The 22976-nt window shown below is 49.8% G+C and overlaps 1 protein-coding gene and 1 long non-coding RNA gene across 2 annotated transcripts in view; both read left to right on the top strand.

The window, feature by feature from the left end:
• Positions 1 to 22976, top strand: part of LOC140394836 (uncharacterized) — a 710765-nt gene that overhangs the window by 550441 nt on the left and 137348 nt on the right. The gene's annotated exons all lie outside the window — the stretch shown is intronic.
• On the top strand, positions 1735 to 18713 carry LOC140395757 (Krueppel-like factor 10). Its single transcript, XM_072483913.1, has 2 exons — positions 1735 to 1974; positions 18051 to 18713. The coding sequence occupies exons 1-2, from the start codon at positions 1735 to 1737 to the stop codon at positions 18711 to 18713; spliced, it is 903 nt and encodes a 300-aa protein (XP_072340014.1).

The raw sequence follows: 22976 nt of genomic DNA, 5'->3' as shown, positions 1-22976 counted from the left end.
CAGTGAAAGAAGTACCTAAAGGTAGGAGGTTTGGGCAGGGCAGGTGGTAGAAAGTATCACCAGATGGGGATATTTCAGGAAGGGACAAGGTGCAGTCACCTGTGCTTCAGTGCAAGCATCCACAATAAATAAGGTCATGGCTGGCAAGGGCCTTGCTCGTGAATGAATGGACATTCTGGACAGAGATGCAGAAAGAGGCAGTAGTGCAGCAGGGTAGCACAGTGGTTAGCACATTTGCTTCACAGCTCCAGGGTCCCAGGTTCGATTTCGACTTGGGTCACTGTCTGTGTGGAGTCTGGCCGTTCTCCCCGTATGTCCGTGGGTTTCCTCCGGGTGCTCCGGTTTCCTCCGACAGACTAAAGATGTGGATTGGCTATGCTAAATTGCCCTTAGTGTCCAAAAAAGGTTAGGTGGGGTTACGAGGATAGGGTGGAGGTATGGGCTTGGGTGTGGTGCTCTTTCCAAGGGCCAGTGCAGATTTGATGGGCTGAATAGCCTCCTTCTGCACAGTGAATTCTATAATAATATATGATCTATGATTCTGGCAGAGTCCAAGGGTTTCAATAGTTGGAAAAATTAGGTGTTTGATGAAATTATCGCAGTGGGCACACAGGGTGGGAAAGTCAGAGTAGTTGGGGCACGAGCTCCAAAGGAGGCAGTATTGAATGCCTTAATAGGTGCTTTGGAGCCTGCCAAGAGTGGGTAGTTATGGGCCTATCTAAAAAGGTTTTAAGTTTCGGATCATGACAAGAGAGTAAGAAGGGAAAGGCATATAAAGGTTTGAGGTTGAGAGTTGGGGGAGTTCTTCAATAGAGTAAAAGTTTAAGATGGCATGACTTTGTGACAGAAAGGGAAGATACAGAAGAGAAGGCCCAAAAGAGAGAGGAGGTATTGAGAGTTCACAGTACAAGTTGTGTTTCAGTGCATATCCTTCTGATGAAGGGTCTATCCCCAAGATGTTATTTGATCACTCCATAGCTGACTGACCTGATGGGTATCTTGTATTTTAAGTCGGATTTTCTTTTCTTTTTTTTTGGCTTTTTAATTCTAAGTGAAAAGTAGAGAAGGCTGCTGTTTGGAGGGGGTGGTGGTGTGGGAGGTGGTGACTTGATTAGTTTTTGAAAAATATGAATGGGTTTGATAGGATAGGCATAGTAAAGATATTTCCACCTGTGGGGTAGACTAAAATGAGGGACCATTAATGTAACTAAAGCAAAGTATTGCAGATGTTGAAAATCTGAAATAAATGCTGGAAATATCCAGCAGGCCAGGCAGCATCTGAGTTTGACGGCTGAATTTTAAGTTCCCGACACGGTGGGAGGAGGGGCTGTCTTGTGGCACACTGGAAACCTGGAGGTTAGTGCATCAGGTCAGTCAATACGTTAGTGCAGCAAAAACAGAAAATACTGGACAATCTCAGCAGATTTCAGCATCCGCAGCTTTTATTATCGAGGTTAATGCAGCAGGTCGGTCAATAGGTTAGTACAGCAAGTTGGTCAATAGGTTAGTACAGCAAGTTGGTCAACAGGTTAGTACAGCAGGTCGGTCAATAGGTTAGTACAGCAGGTCGGTCAATAGGTTAGCACAGCAGGTTAGTCAATGGTGTCTTAACCCGGCTAATGTATTCTCTTATTATATCTGGATTTTCTGACCAATTAGCCTGAGCAGGCGCAATGGTGCAAACATAGAAATTTATGGATTCGGGAGTTGGGATCGACATAACGCATTGGTAGAATGGAGTGTCCACATTCAAAGGCTGTGCCTTATTTTAATGACCCTTCCCTGGATGTAATGCTGGGGACTGTAAGGACTTGCAGCAATATACTGTTGCTGGCTGATGGGAGGAAGAATTTTACAGATGAAACCAAGAACGTACAGCTAGAGATTGTCCACGAGGTCGTCAGCAGGAGTGTGATCCCACACTCATGGATTCAACATCAGAAGAAGCTCAATGATCAGAGCAAGGCAGGGAAGGTGAGTACAGTGGCACATTCAACTATTTGCTGATTTACACACTGCCCCAATCCCAAACCCTGATTTCTCAATCCTGGTCCAGCACACCACTCCTCACATTAACTTACCTTGCAGGAACACCCACCCTTTCTGTCCAAGCACCTCCTCATAATCTCAGCTGTCTATCTACGTTGACACTCATCCCCATCTTTATACAATGTCATGCCTCCCCCTCATTGGCACCCTCCACAAATATGTTCCATCTGTTATGCAACGCATGGATTACTCTCACTCATAGATCTCATAGAATAGAATCCCCACGTTGCAGAAGAAGGCCATCGAGTCTGCACCAATCCTCTGAAACAGCACCCTACAATGTTCTGGCCCCACTCTATCTCCGCAACCTCGTAACTCCACCTAACCTTTTGGACACTAAGGGGCAATTTAGCATGGCCAATCCACCTAGCCTGCACATCTTTGGACTGTGAGAGGAATCCGGAGCACCCGGAGGAAATCTAAGTGGACATGGACAGAATGTGCAAACTCCCGTCCTTGCAGGCTAAGAAGGTACTGAGCACCAGTGAGAGGCAGGAAACTTGAGCTGATCCTCCAGAAATCTCACTACTAATATCTGCAAAGGCATAGGCACTAGATATTTACAGAGTCTCAGCATATCTGCCTATCAGTGATGGGGAGTTTGGGGCCTAGCAGCTGCTGGGTGACAGTATTAAATGTCTCACAGCCACAAGGCATACAACATTGACTCATATTGTTTAACTGTCAGCAGCAAGTGAAATGTCATCATGTTCATCAATTGTTCTAATTCATAGAACAGAATACACAGTGCAGATGGAGGCCATTCGGCCCATCTAGTCCGCAACGACCCACTTAAGCCCTTACTTCCACCCTATCCCCGTAACCCAATAACCCCTCCTAACCTTTTTGGTCACTAAGGGCAATTTATCATGGCCAATCCACCTAACCTGCACGTCTTTGGACTGTGGGAGGAAACTGGAGCACCCGGAGGAAGCCCACGCAGACACATGCAGACTCCGCACAGACAGTGACCCAGCGGGGAATCGAACCTGGGACCCTGGCGCTGTGAAGCCACAGTGCTATCCACTTGTGCTACCGTGCTGCCCCGTACATGTGACATGTCTTTAATCTCCCACAGGACGTTATGCAGTAGAATGATGAAGGCTCTTCATAACAGGCCATTCATCCTGAGGATGCACCATCACAGGACTCATGCAGGCCATTCACCAGTTCACATATTCACACTACAGTGGGTCCAGTAAGGAGGAGAGATGAGTTTTAAGATGGTGACTCTCATGCCACTAGTCAGCAACAGCATGGTGGAGGCCAGTGACAGCAGTGAAGAGACTGCATTGGAGGCTGCAGGATGCTCCATGCTGTGCTCAGCTGGCAGCATTTTCTGAGCCTCCGGGGTCCTCGACAGCGAGAGCACTTCTGAAGCAGCAGCAAAGAGTGTGTGATCTGTACAGCTGCACTGTGTAAATTTGCAGCAACTTTGGAGGAGTCCACCTCACGGATGAATGGATGAGCGACCCGTGGTCTTCCTGCATGAATGAATGGTCAGCTGCATAGGGCATCAAACAGCGCAATGAAGCAAGTGCAGAAAGGCCCTCACCAATGATATGCCCAATGTGAACTCCATTTGAAAAATAATTCATGGCAGTTCATCACCCAACTGATCTGTGACAAAGTGTCCTGCAGTTGATGGTGAGCAGGGAGTGTAGATGGGCCATGACAGAGATTATGAAGAAAGGGGACATGGAACTGAGAATGAGAATACTGCTCAGAGTACTTCCATTTCTCTTCCGTAACCCCTGTTAGCACTCGGCGTGGGGCATTGAGTCCCAGTGGTCGAGTCTGCTGCTGTACAGGTATAGCTGGAATAGCCTTGGATGGTAACTGAGGTACGATCAATTTGACTGGAGACGAAGTTGAATCCAAACTGAGGCTTTATTAGTATCAGATGTGTGGTCTCCCACAGCAGCTGACGAAATGGCTGCGAGCTGGAGGCCACGGATCTTTATAACCCGGCTCCTGGGCGGAGCTAACATGCAGGGGCCCAGGTGAACCTGTAGTGTAGGTTCTACCGTACAACCCTTAATAGAAGAACACAGTAGTTTACCACATTCACCCCCTGTTAAAATTGAGTCCGACGGGGGTGGTGGATAACTATATACATTTAGCAATCTTTAATATTTACAGAGCAGTAAAAAAAATGTCTCCGGTCATCCGGTGGGCCGGTCTGAGGTTCAGCCGGTCCGGCGCCTTGATAGTCCTTTGAGATCGACGAAGTGGAGCCGGCGATGTTGGTGCTGTCGTGGTCGAAGTTGACTCCGGGAGCGTGACAAAATCCTCTTCATCAACAGGGGTGGGCAGGGGGAGGACGGACGGTCCTAGGGGAGGTGATGGGGGCGGCGGGGGAGGGGAGGGTGGCGCCGGGGGCGATGGGGGTGGTGTGGGGGTGGAACCTGCTGGTGCCAGGTCCCTGAGGGAGGCGGTATCCTGGCGGCCGTCGGGGAACACCATGTAGGCGTACTGTGGATTTGCATGGAGCAGGTGCACCCTTTCCACCAACGGATCCGCCTTGTGGAGCTGCACATGTTTACGGAAAAGCACGGTTCCCAGAGCTGCGAGCCAAGTTGGGAGCGATACCCCGGATGTGGACTTCCTGGGGAAGGCAAAAAGACGTTCATGCGGTGTACTCTTAGTAGCAGTGCAGAGTAATGAGCGAATGGAATGGAGTGCATCAGGGAGGACCTCTTGCCAGCAGGAGGCCGGAAGATTTCTGGACCGTAGGGCCAGATGGACGGCCCTCCATACCGTCCCATTCTCCCTTTCTACCTGTCCGTTTCCCCGGGGGTTGTAGCTCGTCGTTCTGCTGGAGGCGATACCCCTGCTGAGCAGGAACTGACGTAGCTCATCAGTCATGAATGAGGATCCCCTGTCACTGTGGATGTAGGTGGGGAAGCCGAACAGAGTGAAGATAGAATTAAGGCCTTTAATGACGGTGACGGACGTCATTTCGGGGCATGGGATGGCGAAGGGAAACCGGAAGTATTCATCGATCACACTGAGGAAATATGTGTGTCAATCGGAGGAGGGGAGGGGGCCTTTGAAATCCACGCTGAGGCATTCAAAGGGGTGGGAGGCCTTCACCAGGTGCGCGCGATCCGGCCGGTAGAAGTGTGGCTTGCATTCCGCACAGACCTGGCAGTCCTTGGTGATCGTCCTTCCTCGACGGAGTAGGGCAAATTTTGTGCCTTAATGAAGTGGTACAATCGAGTGACCCCTGGGTGACAAAGGCTGTCGTGCAGGGTCCGGAGTTGGTCTACCTGTGCGCTGGCACATGTACCTCGGGATAGGGCATCTGGGGGCTCGTTGAGTTTGCCAGGGCGATACTTAATCTCGTAATTATAGATGGAGAGCTCGATTCTCCACCGCAAGATTTTATCATTGCCTGCCTGGTTGAGGGTTGCGGCAAGAGCGACGTCCGATGCGCCGCTTTCTACTTGGAAAGGAAGTGTTTTGTCTACAGTGTGCATTCCAGCTTTGGCAACATCAGCTCTGATCCGGGCGAAAGCCTGTTGGGCCTCTGCCGTCAGGGGGAAATGAGTGGACTGTATGAGTGGGCGGGCCTTGTCCACATAGTTTGGGACCCACTGTGTGAACAAATAAAGAACAAAGAACAAAGAAATGTACAGCACAGAAACAGGCCCTTCGGCCCTCCAAGCCCCTGCCGACCATGCTACCCGACTAAACTACAATCTTCTACACTTCCTGGGTCCATATCCCTCTATTCCCATCCTATTCATGTATTTGTCAAGATACCTCTTAAATGTCACTATCGTCCCTGCTTCCACCACCTCCTCCGGTAGCGAGTTCCAGGCACCCACTACCCTCTGTGTAAAAAGCGTGCCTCGTACATCTACTCTAAACATTGCCCCTCTCACCTTAAACCTATGCCCCCTAGTAATTGACCCCTCTACCCTGGGGAAAAGCCTCTGACTATCCACTCTGTCTATGCCCCTCATAATTTTGTAGACCTCTATCAGGTCGCCCCTCAACCTCCATTGTTCCAGTGAGAACAAACCGAGTTTATTCAACCGCTCCTCATAGCTAATGCCCTCCATACCAGGCAACATTCTGGTAAATCTCTTCTGCACCCTCTCTAAAGCCTCCACATCCTTCTGGTAGTGTGGCGACCAGAATTGAACACTATACTCCAAGTGTGGCCTAAGGTTCTATACAGCTGCAACATGACTTGCCAATTCTTATACTCAATGCCCCGGCCAATGAAGGCAAGCATGCCATATGCCTTCTTGACTACCTTCTCCACCTGTGTTGCCCCTTTCAGTGACCTGTGGACCTGTACTCCTCTATCTCTCTGACTTTCAATATTCTTGAGGGTTCTACCATTCACTGTATATTCCCTACCTGCATTAGACCTTCCAAAATGCATTACCTCACATTTGTCCGGATTAAACTCCATCTGCCATCTCTCCGCCCAAGTCTCCAAACAATCTAAATCCTGCTGTATCCTCTGACAGTCCTCATCGCTATCCGCAATTCCACCAACCTTTGTGTCGTCTGCAAACTTACTAATCAGACCAGTTGCATTTTCCTCCAAATCGTTTATATATACTACAAACAGCAAAGGTCCCAGCACTGATCCCTGCGGAACACCACTGGTCACAGCCCTCCAATTAGAAAAGCATCCTTCCATTGCTACTCTCTGCCTTCTATGACCTAGCCAGTTCTGTATCCACCTTGCCAGCTCACCCCTGATCCCGTGTGACTTCACCTTTTGTACTAGTCTACCATGAGGGACCTTGTCAAAGGCCTTACTGAAGTCCATATAGACAACATCCACTGCCCTACCTGCATCAATCATCTTTGTGACCTCCTCGAAAAACTCTATCAAGTTAGTGAGACACGACCTCCCCTTCACAAAACCATGCTGCCTCTCACTAATACGTCCATTTGCTTCCAAATGGGAGTAGATCCTGTCTCGAAGAATTCTCTCCAGTAATTTCCCTACCACTGAAGTAAGGCTCACCAGCCTGTAGTTCCCTGGATTATCCTTGCTACCCTTCTTAAACAGAGGAACAACATTGGCTATTCTCCAGTCCTCCGGGACATCACCTGAAGACAGTGAGGATCCAAAGATTTCTGTCAAGGCCTCAGCAATTTCCTCTCCAGCCTCCTTCAGTATTCTGGGGTAGATCCCATCAGGCCCTGGGGACTTATCTACCTTAATATTTTTTAAGACGCCCAACACCTTGTCTTTTTGGATCTCAATGTGACCCAGGCTATCTACACACCCTTCTCCAGACTCAACATCTATAATTCCTTCTCTTTGGTGAATGCTGATGCAAAGTATTCATTTAGTACCTCGCCCATTTCCTCTGGCTCCACACATAGATTCCCTTGCCTATCCTTCAGTGGGCCAACCCTTTCCCTGGCTACCCTCTTGCTTTTTATGTACGTGTAAAAAGCCTTGGGATTTTCCTTAACCCATTTCGCCAATGACTTTTCGTGACCCCTTCTAGCCCTCCTGACTCTTTGCTTAAGTTCCTTCCTACTTTCCTTATATTCCACACAGGCTTCGTCTGTTCCCAGCCTTTTAGCCCTGACAAATGCCTCCTTTTTCTTTTTGACGAGGCCTACAATATCTCTCGTTATCCAAGGTTCCCGAAAATTGACGTATTTATCCTTCTTCCTCACAGGAACATGCCGGTCCTGAATTCCTTTCAACTGACACTTGAAAGCCTTCCACATGTCAGATGTTGATTTGCCCTCAAACATCCGCCCCCAATCTAGGTTCTTCAGTTCCCACCTAATATTGTTATAATTAGCCTTCCCCCAATTTAGCACATTCATCCTAGGACCACTCTTATCCTTGTCCACCAGCACTTTAAAACTTACTGAATTGTGGTCACTGTTCCCGAAATGCTCCCCTACTGAAACTTCTACCACCTGGCCAGGCTCATTCCCCAATACCAGGTCCAGTACCGCCCCTTCCCTAGTTGGAATACAAGAAGAACCCCAGGCAGCGTTTGAGTGCCTTGGGGCAGTGGGGGAGGGGGAGCTCCATAAGGGGGCACATGCGGTCGGGATAGGGCCCCAGAACTCCGTTCTGGACTACGTAGCCGAGGATGGCTAAGCGGTTTGTACGGAACACACACTTCTCCTTGTTATATGTGAAGTCGAGGAGAGTGGCGGTGCGGAGAAATTTAGCGAGGTTGGCGTCGTGGTCCTGCTGATCATGGCCGCAGATGGTCACATTGTCTATGTATGGAAACGTGGCCCGCATGCCGTACCGGTCGACCATTCGGTCCATCTCCCTTTGAAAGACCGAAACCACATTGGTGACGCCGAAGGGGACCATAAGGAAGTGATATAGCCGGCCATCTGCCTCGAAGGCGGTGTATGGCCGGTCCGATTTACGGATGGGGAGCTGGTGGTAAGCGGATTTCAGGTCCACCATTGAGAAGACCCGGTACTGTGCAATCTGGTTAACCATGTCAGATATGCGTGGGAGGGGCTACACATCGAGCTGCGTGTACCTGTTGATGGTCTGGCTGTAGTCCACGACCATTCGGTTTTTCTCCCTAGACTTAACCACTACCACTTGAGCTCTCCAGGGGCTGTTGCTGGCCTCGATGACTCCCTCCTGAAGCAACCGCTGGACCTCGGGCCTAATGAAGGCCTTATCCTGGGTGCTGTACCGTCTGCTTCTGGTGGCGACGAGTTTGCAATCTGGAGTTAGATTGGCAAAGAGGGAAGGAGGATCGACCTTTAGGGTCGCGAGGCCGCACACAGTGAGGGGTGGTAAGGGTCCGCCGAATTTAAGGGTCAGGCTCTGGAGGTTGCACTGAAAATCCAGGCCGAGGATAAGTGCAGCGCAGAGGTTAGGGAGGACGTAGAGGCGGAAACCGTGGAACTCTACGCCTTGGACTGTGAGCGTGACCGTGCAGTACCCCCGGATCGCTACGCGATGGAATCTGGAGGCCAGGGACATACTTTGATTGGTAGAGTGTACCTTAAGGGAGCAGCGCCTTACCGTATTCGGGTGTACAAAGCTCTCGGTCCTCCCGGAGTCCAGTAGGCAGGAGGTCACATGGCCGTTGACTTTCACGCTGGTGAATGCGTTGGTCAGAGTATGTGGTCGGGACTGGTCGATTGCCATGGATGCGAGTCGTGGTTGATCGTCGGGTAGTGAGGCGGCCGTTGAGTTGGGGTCCTGAAATGCCGTTGGTATCCATGTGCTGCGGGGTGGACAAGATGGTGGCGCCCTGAGGTCCTGGGGATCACAAAATGGCGGCGCCCGTGGAACGCATGTTGCGGGGGTGGAGCAAGATGGCAGCACCCATGAAACGCAAGTGTTGTGCGGGGGAGAAGATGGAGGCGATCATTGCTTGCACATGGCCTGGGGAGGAGGGGAGGATAGCGCCGCCCATTGTCCGTGACTGGGGGTGGGGGGGTGGGGGCGACCGTTGCCATTGAGTGGGCCTGGCACACCACTGCGTAGTGGCCCTTCTTCCCGCAGGGCAGCGCGGGCCGGGCAGTGATGGCGGGGGTGTCTTTGCTGGCCGCAAAAATAGCATCGGGGGCCCCCGGAGATCACTGGCTGGCGCATAGCGCAGGCGTATTGGGTGGGTAGCGCCCCCGCTGGGGCGGCTGCCTGTGGGGCCCATGAAACGTAGGAGGAGTGGGCCGTGCGGTTGGGGGCGTAGGACTGGACATTGTGCAGGGCGACCGTCATGGAAAGCGCTAGTGTTTTAGTCTCTGCGAGGTCGCGCGTGGCCCCTTCTAGGAGCCGCTGCCTGATAACATCAGACCCAATCCCAGTAACAAAAGCGTCCCGCATAAGGAGATCTGAGTGCTCCTTAGCTGTAACGTCCTGGCAGTCACAGTCCCGCACTAGTGGGATCAGGGCCCTCCAGAAGACCTCGATTGACTCACCAGGTAGTTGAGTACGCGTTGGGAGCGCATGTCTGGCGAAGAGTGTGTTAGTCTTCTGTGCATAATTTTCTTTGAGTCGAGTCATGGCATCAGCGTAATTGGGCGCATCCTGGATCAGCGGGAAGACTTTGGAGCTGAGTCTGGAGTACAATATTTGAATCTTCTGAGCCTCTGGAACAGGGGTCGGCGCCGCATTGATATACGCTTCAAAACAAGCTAGCCAGTGCTTTCTGGCGTCGCTTGCCTGTGGATCCAGCTGCAGGCGATCTGGTTTAATCTGGAGGTCCATGTTCTGAATCTGATACTAATAAATTGAGGCACGATCAATTTGACTGGAGACAAAGTTGAATCCAAACTGAGGCTTTATTCATATCAGATGTGTGGCCTCCCACAGCAGCTGGCGAAATGGCTGCGAGCTGGAGGCCACGCATCTTTGTAACCCGCCTCCTGGGAGGAGCTAGCATACAGGGGCCCAGGTGAACCTGTGGTGCAGGTTCTACTGCACAACCTTTAATATAAGAACACAGTGGCTTACCACCGTAACCTCACAGCCACCAATACCCAGAGGACTTAGGCATCTCAGCAGTCAGAGCAGGGATCTGATTAGCCTGCTTCTGCCTCTGCTGAAGGCATTGGGCTCATACCGTGCAGGAGTGCCCGGAAGAAGAGTCAGGTGCAGCTGCACATGGGTGTTTTTGCTTCAGGTTTTGTTTCTGAGGCGCATAAATATTATTTGTTTCCGCCAATTTCCCATGGCAGCCTCTTTTGTTTGTGATGAATGGTAAGACAATTGATGCTGAGCAATGAGGGAGAGGGGGCTTGGGCGCACTGTGAAAGGAATGTTTGATTGTTTTCAGGGCTGCTTTGGTTTGTGAAGGATTGAACAGGCTATGGGGGGTGTGGAGGGGGGTTGGGGGGAAGTGGCTTTGTATGTGATTGTCAAATAGTTGGAATGATGGAACCTAAATGAACCCGACCACTGTGATTGGTGCATTGGCTGCATCACGTTCTCCCTCCACCTCCTCCTCGGAATTGTCCAAAGAATCATCCGTGCCCTGCACTTAGTTCCTCCTGCAGGTCCAACCCTCTATCTGCTTAATGCCTTACTGAACAATGTGCACCACTGTTATTCTGGAGACACTGGTTGATGCATCAGGCACTTCTAAATATTACCGGATGCCTGAAGTGCATCTTCATTATGCAAGTAGCCAGCTCTTGTCACATCTGGTTGTCAGATAGATTTTCATTGCATCACTCCTGCACAACGTTGGTCAGCTTCCCGATGGATGTTTTCAGCATTACACCCTTGTCTCCGAGCAATTGGCTGGTAAGTCTGCTTCGAGGTAATAAGAGGTTTGAGAGGGTGAACTGCTGTGGATCAGCTTCCTCCGCCTCTTTGGCACTCCAGAGGAGACTCAGGCTGGTCATCTAAGTTGGTGGCTGGCGTTTGCAGCCTCTGCTGGTACTGTGAGAACTATAGAATCCCTATCGTGGAGAAGGTGGCCATTCAGCCCATCTAGTCTGCACTGACCCTCTGAAAGAGCACCCTGGCTAGGCTCATACCCCCTCCCTATCCCTGTAATTCTGGAACCCCACCTAACCTACATGTCTTTGGCCTATTGTTGAAATTATGAAGTAACTTCTCAGCACAGGTATTGTGACCAAAGCTTTTCACGCTACGACCATTCAATACTTAACAAAGTACACCCTCATCCCCCTGAGTTCACAGATTGTTTTCAGTGACAAGTTCCAGGAAACCCATAGACCCACGGTTACATTGAAAAATCCAGTGTAATATCGCTGTAATTTGGCAGTTAATGTATTAAAATTTTCAACCCGCCCCTCTTGAATGCATTGTAATTTATTGCAGAAATCGATGTTTTAAAGCCAGCTTCCTAACATGCTGTGAACCTCCCCACGTTTGACCTCCCACTTGCTCCCACGTTTGTTCCTGTGGGTTCAAATTGAACCGAATCTTCCGGATTGATCATCAAATATGGGAAATAGTCATCAATAAATCCAATAAGGAATTCAGGGGAAACTTCGGCACAAGCTGAAGGTCCGTCTTCTGTGCCGTATGATTCATTGATTCTATGAAGTGAAAACTGCGTCTGGAATAACTTGCGCTTTTGAAGTGTTCGGGGTAACAGAAGAAAACTGAGTTTAAATCTTAAACTGTTCAATTTTTCTTTCTTGTTTGATTCGTGTCCCATGTTTCATAAAGCACATGCGGTAAATTAAAAAAACAGATTGGCGCCACATAGCCAGAAATGATGTTTGGAAAATGGCTCAAACCTTGTGCACATTCATTCTTCTGCTCACCAGACTCACCCATGTGCTTTTAAAAGGTGAAGCTGAATTAGATTCAGCAGGTGAGGTATGTTGTAGGAGTTCTCAGCAGAGCACTAGCAGATCAGACACTTCTGACAAGCAGGCAATTAAGCAGTGACAAATTGGAGATTGGTCGCTGCATGTGCTGATGCCACTGCAAACTTTCAACCGATCAAAGCTGGAGAGCAACTCAGCTCTTCTTCAGCCTTGTTCTGATGTGCATTTTCTCAAAGCTTCTGCGTATCATAAATGTGACAGTAGCGAAAGTATTGAAAGATTAAACGGTTGCGAAAATGGTTTTGCACACATCTGCGTTATTTCTCTTCTGCTAAAAGACCTCTCCCTCCTGAACACACCACTGCAATGTTAAAAAAGGTTGTTATATTACACTTTGTGGTAATATGTTGTTATTCTTTGCCTTGTGACCCAGAATGGCCTGATGAGTTGATGATAAAGAAACCATCGATCTTTAGATTGAAGCAAAACTGATTTATTGAATAACGATTAAATTAAATAGAGTTTGCACACTCTACAGAGCTACAACTACTAATCAAGTAAGATTGAGTCTGTTAAACAGTAATCTAGAATCTAGAATTAACTAATGGTGTCCTCATGCTACTTCTCTCTAATCTAACTTACTCCCTGAGCTGTGATCAATACTTCTCCTCTGCCAACACACACTACCCAAGATTCTCTGAGTTCTGATATTTATACTGGGAACTGGTGGTGGCCTCAGTGTTTGAATTACACTGAGATGTAATAATTAACCCTTCACTGGAGTACCCATATACATATTATTACAAAGGTTAAAGGAGGTGTACTGCGAAGCAGGTTGAACTTTTATCCAGTGCCTCCAGCATGATATCAGAAAGCCGTTTTGGTGGGAAACCAGGTGGCTGGGTGCACTTTTTATTGTCGAGGAAGCCACGAGTCAGTTCCTGTAATTAAGTGGGAGGCAGGAGTGGGCGCATATGTGCAACTTGTCCGCTTGCAGCAGGATGTCAATTAGGCTCATTAATGAGCCAATTGGCCCCAATTATTCCTGAGACCACTCGAATTTAATGGTGATTCAGGGATTAAATGGGGGTGTCGCAGGGCTTTCCCTCGCCCACTGGACACCGTTCAGCAAAACCTCTGGGGATTGCCAGCAGCCTACCTCGAGTGGGATTCCCCTCTTGTCTGGCACCCTGTCAAAGGAGCTAGCATCAAGAAGAGAGGGGTTTGCTGAATTCCACCCCCACTCCAGTCTGACCGCAACCTACTCCCCGTGACCTCCAGCTCTTCCTCTCTCACCTGAGTCCAGGGATCCTGTAATATTACATAGAATTTACAGTGCAGAAGGAGGCCCATCGAGTCTGCACCGGCTCTTGGAAAGAGCACCCCACCCTAGGGCAACACCTCCACCCTATCCCCATAACCCAGTAACCCCATCCAACACTAAGGGCAATTTTGGACACTAAGGGCAATTTATCATGGCCAATCCACCTAACCTGCACATCTTTGGACTGTGGGAGGAAACCGGAGCACCCGGAGGAAACCCACGCACACACGGGGAGGATGTGCAGACTCCGCACAGACAGTGACCCAAGCCGGAATCGAACCTGGGACGCTGGAGCTGTGAAGCAATTGTGCTATCCACAATGCTACTGTGCTGCTGGTGAATCCAAGAATACCATCGGCAGCAGCCACCGTTCTGGTTGTGTTCCTGACATTGGAGGGCTGTCAGCATAAAAAGAAAAGAAGGGCGGCACGGTAGCTCAGTGGTTAGCACTGTTGCTTCATAGCGCCAGGGTCCCAGGTTCAATTCCCGCTTGGGTCACTGTCTGTATGGTGTCTGCACCTTCTCCCTGTGTCTGTGTGTGTTTTCTCCAGGTGCTCCAGTTTCCTCCCACAAGTCCCAAAAGACGGTTTGTTAGGTGAATTGGACATTCTGAATTCTCCCTCCCTGTACCCGAACAGGCGCCCGAATGTGGCGAGTAGGGGCTTTTCACAGTAACTTCATTGCAGTGTTAATGTAAGCCGACTTGTGACAATAATAAAGATTATTATTATTTTTATTAAATCCTGGGGAAGATCCAATGCTGGTCAGTTAAGTGCCTGGGAGGTACTTTGTTGTAAAGCAATAGCTAGCATTTCAAAAATTAATGCACGTTGAGTGAGGCAAGGGAGGAAATAGCAGGGGCGCTGGCAATATTTTTCAATTCCTCTCCGGTCACAGGACAAGTGCCAGAGGACTGGAGGATAGACAAAGTGGTGCCATTATTCAAGAAGGAGGAAAGGATAAACCAGGAAACTACTGGCCAGTCAGTCTAACCTCAGTGGTGGGGAAATTATTGGAAACAATTCTGAGAGACAGAATTGCATTTGCAGAGGCAAGAATTAATCAGGAACAGTCAGCATGGTTTTATTAAGGGGACATCATGTTTTGGAAGAGGTTACCAGGTGTGAAGATGAGAGCAATGCATTTGACATAGACTCTTTGGACTTCAGCAAAGTTTTTGATAAGCTCCCATACTGATAGCGAAGGTAAGAACCCATGGGATCCAAGGAAATTTGGCAAATTGAATTCAGAGTTGGTGGGAGGCAAGAAGCCGAGGCTGATGGCCGAGGGGTGTTTTTCCTGACTGGAAGCCTGTGTCCAACGGGGTCCCGCAGGGATCAATGTTGGGGCCCTTGCTGTTTGTGGTTCATATAAATGATTTAGACTTGAATGTAGGAGGGTTTACCAGTACGTTTGCAGCTGATATGAAAATTGGTGGTGTTTTACATAGTGAGGAGGTTAGACTTCTATTACAGGAAGATATAGACAGGCTGGTCAGATGGGCTGATCGTGGCAAATAGAATCCAATTCCGATAAGTGTGAGGTGATGCACTTCGTCAGGACAAACAAAGCAAGGGAATACCTGATGAACGGTAGGACCCTGGGAAGCACCGAGGATCAGAGGGACCGTGGTGTGCATGGGCACACCAGGGCAAGACAGGCGGATAAAGTGGCTAAGAAGGCATATGGTATACTTGCCTTTATTAGCCAAGGCATAAGGCGCAATTCTCCAGAAAAATTTCTAAGTTCATTTGTGGCGGGTTTTTCAGGGAGGTTCCGGCGAGCTACCCACCGCTATTCAATGACACTCCATAGGAAAAGCTCGCCCACAATCGACGGGAGAGGGCCCAGATGGCGGAGGGGTGCCAGACATACGAATCCTCACTTCCTTCAAGGAGCGGGCCCTGGAGGTGACTTGGGTGGCCGAGGATGGATTGGCCACCCACGCGGAGGCTGGAGACGCTGCAGATGTGACGACCCACCGGGCTCCACCCGGAGTCCTGTCAAACATGAGCAGTGATTGCCTCACTGACTGACCCAACCTTCCCACTGACCACATGTCCATTCTCCCGGAGGTCCTCCAGCTGACTGTGCCAGCCCATCCCGAGCAGACCCCTCTCCTGACTCTGAGTCGGAGGAGAGCTCCGAGGATGCCACCGTGGTCGCGGCGCAACTGTCATCCCTCCCCCCCCCCCCCCCCCCCCACCCCCATCCCCCCACCCCCGCCAGCGTAGATACACATACCTCAGTGGACAGGCTTCTGGGGCACAGTCTGGTGAGCTCCATACTGCTGATGATGCACATCAGGTGGAGGCAGGAACCCCCAGGTGAGACAGCAGTCGGAGGTCTGGTGGAACCCAGGACCCAGCTGTGTCCCAGTCTATTGTTGAGCTTGTGGAAGTGGGTTACCTGTAGCAGACGATAGGGAGCGGCCGGGACATTCAGAGGGAGATGTCAGCATCGCTCCAGCAGATCCATTGCAGCTTGGATGAGCCCCAGAGGACACGGGCGCAGGGGATGGCGCTGACAATGAGTGGCACCGAGGCCAACACTGCTCGGATGGCGACCGCAGGGGTGAGCCTGGTGCACGACGTTGGTGCCATGAGTGAAGGTGTCCAAGGCATCACTCAGTCGGTGACGGCCATGACTGAGGGCCTCAGCTGAATGACCACCTTGCTGGGGGAATGTCACCCAGCACCAGGTTGACCTTGATGTAGTTCTGCGGGACATGTCCCACTCTCAGATGGGCATTGCCGAGGCGCTGCGGAGCTCCTCCCAGTCGCAGATGGTCATTGCCGAGGTGCTGCAGAGCATGACCCAGTCACTGAAGAGCATTGCCGAGGGCGTCGACACAATAGTGCGGACCAAGGGGAACTGCCAGGGCTGGCAGAGTCAGGTGATACAGGGGCAGCCGTGGATTGAAGCAGTTGCCCCTCTGTACCAAGATGAACCCCAGGGCCTAAGGGCACCGATCGGGAGGAGGGGGCATTAGTGCCAGGTCAGACCCGTCCCATGGAGTGGCGACAGTAGCGCCAGATCCCCCGAGTTCTACCCCTCTGATAAGGCCGCGTCTGGCACAGGACAGGGCCGCGCGGCTGTGCATGTTCCGCCAACAAGTGAGCCGGGGCCCTCCAGCCCCAGAGCCACCAGAGGATGTCCGCCAGGGGCATCGAAGGCAATGGGACGAGGTAAACAGCTGGCTGCCTCCATCTCTGATGTGCATCCTGAGGAAACATCAAGATGTACTGGTAGTGATAGGAGGGTCAAGCACGTTGAGGATCACTGAGGGCACCGGGGGATGGGGTGGGGAGGGATAGGGGGTGAGGAGCAGGGGTTATTGGGGGCTATGAGGGTGGAGGACAGCACCACTGGGAGTGGGGTATTGTACAGCATATTAAACATCTTTTTGCACAAGCAGTAAGATACCTCTGTCACTTTTTACCGCAATGAGGGCTGACCCCCGGACCCTTTACCTATCTCTCCAGGCATCCCGGCCCCATCCTCCCTCCCTACGGTGCTCACCCACCCTCCGACCGTGGACATGTCCCCAGAGCTGTGTCCCATCCCCTGGATGCTCAGATGTTGCGTGAGTGATGTTGCCTTCTCCAGTGTTCAAGCACGGTGTCCAGACATCAGGGTGTGATTGGGATGCTAGGCAATGACTTCCACATGCTACATGGCCTGCCCACCAATGGGAATCCACTTGGCATGTGTCAAGTGTTCGCTTAGCCATGATTAACAATTCCCTATTAGCAATAGCCTTCGGCTGCGCAGTCAGAGGCCTCAGCAGTCTGTTGGGGTTATGGGTGATCAGTGGGGCAGGAGGGCAGGGACAAGAGTTGTCCCTGGAATGGGTACACACAATCCAGCTGTTGGCATGGTGGTACCACGAGCAGTTGCCCCCCTCAGCGCATCCACCCCCATGCCCACCCACCCTCTTTGAGCAAAGGTGGCTACTCACCTCAGCTCCCCACTTCTGCCAGGTTCACGTTTTTCAAAAGGGATACTAATCAACGCCTCGGCGGCCGCTAAATGATGGACAACCATTTGATATGGGGTCGCTCGCGTTGATTGTATAGAAATGGGGCTTCTGTGGTGATAATTGGTTTCTTGCCACGTTATGGCGCAATCCCGATTTCACCGATGGGAGTGAGCCAGTTGCATCGCAAATTGTTTGGTGCCTGGCGCGGATCTCGTTTTTGGCTTCTGCCATTACTCACCGCCTCGTTACACTTGAGCGAGAGCACAATGAGGCCGGAGAATCGTGCCCTTAGAATTTTTTCAGCACTGGGGAACTGAACTCCAAGATCGGGCTGCCATTTTGAAAGGGTGCCCCGATGTTCAAGTGAGCTTGTGCCCCCCACCCATATGCAATGTCGCCCTCCACACACATGGACATGATGCACGATCAATTGAACAAAGACTAGAGTTGGATACAACTGAGGCAATCACTCGGAGTCAACAATGCTCAATGTTAGTGTCGACACCTGTCTCCTCCAGTGTGATGTCAATGCCCATCATCTGCCAAGTGTTACCAGTCAGCACAAGCGGCCCTGACACAAAGCACCCAACCCTGTTCCCAATTGTTGTCTTAATGGGAGCGCCAGTTTCGAAAGGTGCCCTGATGTTTGTTGTGCCGCAGCCTGTCGTCAAGTATACAAAGCCGCTAGTGAGCAGCCTGAACGGCACCAAACTTTCCCCTGTCGCTCCGGCCCCAGGTTTCACACCACCTGTCCAGAAGATTGTTGCCCAGCTCGATGTATGTCGACACCGCAGTCACATCTGTGATCATCCCGGCTGTGGAAAGACTTACTTCAAAAGCTCACATCTGAAGGCCCACATAAGGCCTCACACAGATGAGAAGCCCTTCAATTGCAATTGGGAGGACTGTGACAGGAAGTTTACCCGTTCCGACGAACTATCCCGATATCGCAGGACCCACACGGGTGAAAAGAAGTTTGTGTGCCCGATGTGTGAGCGCCGGTTCATGAGGAGTGATCACCTGACCAAGCACGCCAGGCGGCACCTGTCGACTAAGAAGCTTCCAAACTGGAAGTTGGAAGTGAGCGAGCTGAATGACATTGTCCCGCCAATACCTGCTCCCTAAACCGTGCAGCCTCAACCATCGCGTTCACTCTCTAACCACACAGCAATCACTTCCTTGACGGGGACAGGATTCACTTCTGCAATAGGTTGGAGGGATGGCAAGATTTTCGCCAGCTGCTGTGGGAGGCCACACATCTTAGAGCAATAAATTGATGCACGATCAATTGAACAAAGACTAGAGTTGGATACAACTGAGGCTTTATTGCTCTAAGATGTGTGGCCTCCCACAGCAGCTGGCAAAATGGCTGCTGAATGGAGGACATGCATATTTATACTCCGCCTACTGGGCGGAGTTAGCAGGCAGGGACTACCGGCGAACCTGTAGTACAGGGCCTACCTTACATCACCTAATATAGGTGCAACAGTGGTTTACCACAGGACATTACCCCACAGCCCCAATTGAGGACACCCCACTATGGGGTCCCCCTCTTCAGGTTCCCCCAAGCCCCTTATAGCAGCCCCCTCCCATCACCTCTTCAACCTCCCAGAGGCCCATACTTACCTGCCTTTCCCCCCCCCCCTTTCAAATCTGCCCTCCACCCTCATTTCATGGGCAGGGCCTCTCTCAGCCCCTGAATCTTGGCAGTGCCACCCTGGCAGTCAGGCACCCTTTCAATGTCACACTGGCACCCAGGCAGTGCTCCTGCTGGCTTGGTAGTACCACCCAGGCACTTTGGCAGTGCTAGGATGGCAGTGCCAACGTGTCAGCTGGGCAGTGGTAAGGTGCCCGTGTTCCAGGAGGGAGGGTCAGGGGGTCACATTGCACTTACCCTGGCCACCCAGAGGTGTCTGATGGCCTCAGAGACCCCTCGGATGCCGTTCCGCCTGGTCCACGTTTGTGTGGACCAGCACTGATCGGCGCCCAGCTGCAGCCGCCCTGCGGAGGCCGGAGAATCGACAGAGGCCGGTGGACCCTAGGCAGTTAGGTCTTAAATAGGTTTTGGGCAGAGTTCCGACATCTTTGGTGAATCCCGCGAGGCGCAGAGGCTGTCGGGGGCCCTCTGGAGGCATCTTCCAGAATTCTCGCATGGGCGCAACAAGGCAAGAGAATCACGCCCATAGAGTTTAAGAGCAGCGCGGTTACGCTGAAATTGCGTAAAACGTTGGATAGGCCACAGCTAGAGTATTGTGTGCAGTTCTGGAATCCACATTATACATGGGGTGTGATAGCCCTGGAAAGGGTGCACAGGAGATTTACCAAGATATTGCCTGGGCTGGAGAGTTTTAGCTCTGAAGCGAGATTGGATAGACTGGTCTTGTTTTCCTTGGAGCAGAGGAGTCTGAAGGGGGACATGATTGAGATGTATAATATTATGAGGGCGTAGATAAGAGTAGACAGGAAGAAACTTTTCCCCTAAGTGGAGAGATCAGTGGCACAGAATTAAGGTAAGGGGCAGAAGGTTTAGAGAGGATGTGAGGAACAACCATTTTACCCAGAGGGTGATGGGAGTCTGGAACTCACTGCCGGAAAGGGTGGTGGAACAGGGAACTCCAACATTCAGCATGTGCACTTGCCATGCCAAGGCATACAAGACTATGGGTCAAGTTCTGGAAAATGGTATTAGAATAGTTAGCTGGTTAATTTTGACCGGTCCGGGGAATATGGGTCGAAGCATCTATTCTGTGCTGTAGCCATCTATGACTTAACCCTATAGTTTACAGCAAATAGACATTCCTTTGAAGCACAACATTCAAAAGGAAAGGTAACCCAGCAAGAGAAGTTAAAGATTATATTTGACCAAAAGAAGGAAAGACTAATGTTGGAAAGGCCCAATCGAGATGTTTGTGAAAAAGGTGCATTTATTTAGCAAGCATTGTGGGACTGTGATAACATGACATTGAGATGGCTTGATTACCCAGAGTCCATGTGATGCACTAAGCGTCAAGAATCACAAAGACATGTGAGACTTTAACCAAGGCTTTAATACACTACATAGGAAGCTTACCCGACACAGACGACCCCAGACAAAATGGGTCAGGTCTCAGAAACTGGGTCTTATACCTAACTCCCGGGGGAGTGGCCAAGGCGGAGCTCTCCGTGGCCAGGTCAGGTTACATACAGGTGACCGAACCTCTACAGAGCTACAGTACAATACACAGTACAATACACAGGATTACAGGGCCACGTTACACACAACTATTATATAACTAGGTACAATGCTAGGGAAGTACAGTGGTGTATCACCACACCATGTGCATTCAATGGTGCTGAAGGGAAAGGGTGATGAGATGTACTTTAAACACCTGTAAACTGAATCTAAAGTAATTGAAGATATGGGGTAGGATTTTCCCACGGCGTGATTCTCCGTTTTTCTGGTGCCTGGGGGTTTCCCGATGGCATGGCGCTGCCCCACAATGGGAAACCCCATTGACCGTAACGGAGAATCCCGCCGGCAGGTCGGGGCAGAAATGTGGCGGGTCGGGGAGAATACAGCCCCAGACGTTTTTCAAATGTCTCTTTGTTCAATTTGAGGGTGTGCAGGCACTGTACTTGAAAGTCAATATCACTATGTGGTGTGCTCTGTCTTCAGAGACAAAGGAAATAGTTAAGGGGAGAAAGAAAACTCCCTTTGATCATTGCCCAAGACTGGTAGATTGCCCATAACTTTATCTGCATTGATGAATGGAAAATGATGCTCAGTATGCCTGTGATTCCTCAGTATGCCAAATGGCAGAACAGGCTTCCTATCAGTTGCACTTGTAAAATCAATCTCTAGGTGGTGGTCGTCAGTATTCTCATTGCACTGAAGACTCTTTGATATACTGCCTCCAAACTGATTCCATGTTTAACCTGCTCTCTGGCTGGTTCACTATTAAGTCCATTAAAGCACAACATTAACTACAATATAATAAAAATGCATAGATATGGCTTCTGGTCATCTTCAGGTTCTGGAACATAATAGCGTCAATTGCCAGTCCTGACCACCATATAGTTGTCAACTTCTTAGAATTTCTGTTTAGTCCGCAGATGCTTTGCTTCAAAAACTTCTAAAATCGGCCATGCATCACAATATTGCAGTAACTTTGGGATCATCAGTGTGTGAATGTTCTTTCAAGTCTGGTTCAAGGGTTAAGGAGCAGTAGCACAGTGATACAAAGGCAATGCTTCACTCCTGCAAGGAGTGGGAGAAAAAGGAGTGCGAGAAAGGAGTGCGAGCCGTGTACATCTGATTTGCATTGAATTTAGTTTGCGTTCACTTGCTAAATTGTCACAAATTGTCACTGACATAACAAGAATTTGCTGCCTTTTCTGAAACAACAGCCTCAAGTTTGCTACAAAAATAATGATGAGTTCACAGTGCATCCCTTCATTAGTGTGCAAATGTCCAGACATTTGTGACAAAGAAATAGGCCATAAGTTGAAAATTGCCGAATATTGTTGAGCCAATCTTGTGCCAATCTGACATTTGCCTTGCAAAAATAGAATCTCGGCTCCAGTCTCCTCGAGCATTTCAATAAATTGATACACCTTAGCTTTAAAACAACTAAAACCTGTCACAAAAAGTAATTAACGACCCATGGATCATTTCAAAGAAAGAATTTATGTTGCTGCAATATCACTCAACCTCTCAGAAAGGGAACAGTCCAAAGCTATGAAGATGCACTCTTGCTTGGAGTGTACTGTTCCCAGAGAGATTTTTAATTTTTTCCTTTTTTTTCCACTTCTCTCAATCTTTCTTTCCCTCTTTCGATTTTCCTCTCTGCATCAAACTCTCATTGCATTTTGTTCACCGTCATTGCTGTTTTTTCCCCTATCTTTAAATCTCACTGGTTACTGCAATCGGTTAGTGTTTCCATCATTCACTGAGCTGCACCCTTATCAGCACTCCCAACAATTTTGATGCAAAAAAAAGCCATTTCTGAGCTGAAGGGAGAAGGAGGAAAGAAATCTAACAAATGGATCCCGTTTCAACAAATTCTGAGCCAGTCTCTTCAGCGGAAAATTAAGAGAATGTGCCACTCCAAGTAACATGTTTATTGAAAGCGGTTGAAACACAAAAAGCGGCTGGGAATTTAGAAAGAAATATCCGAGATAATTTGTTGTTTTTATCCATTATGTCTGTGTAGGAGGTCGTGTTGCGATTTTGTATGTGGTTAGCTAAAATGCTCCAGCTGGATTTTGTTCTCGCTCTCGAGTGCAAGTTTCATGGATGTGTGGGATTACTTACAAGTGTAAGCAATATAATCCACCGGGTTTGCTGTAACTTTTCAATTCATGCTGCAAGAAATGTTTCCAAGTTGTCTCAGCTCATTGATGTTGCAA

This window comes from Scyliorhinus torazame, chromosome 18, assembly GCF_047496885.1.
Source record: "Scyliorhinus torazame isolate Kashiwa2021f chromosome 18, sScyTor2.1, whole genome shotgun sequence".
In the NCBI taxonomy this organism is placed as follows: Eukaryota; Metazoa; Chordata; class Chondrichthyes; order Carcharhiniformes; family Scyliorhinidae; genus Scyliorhinus; species Scyliorhinus torazame.
Note: the sequence above shows the minus strand (reverse complement) of the source record. Positions and strands in the feature narration are given on the sequence as shown.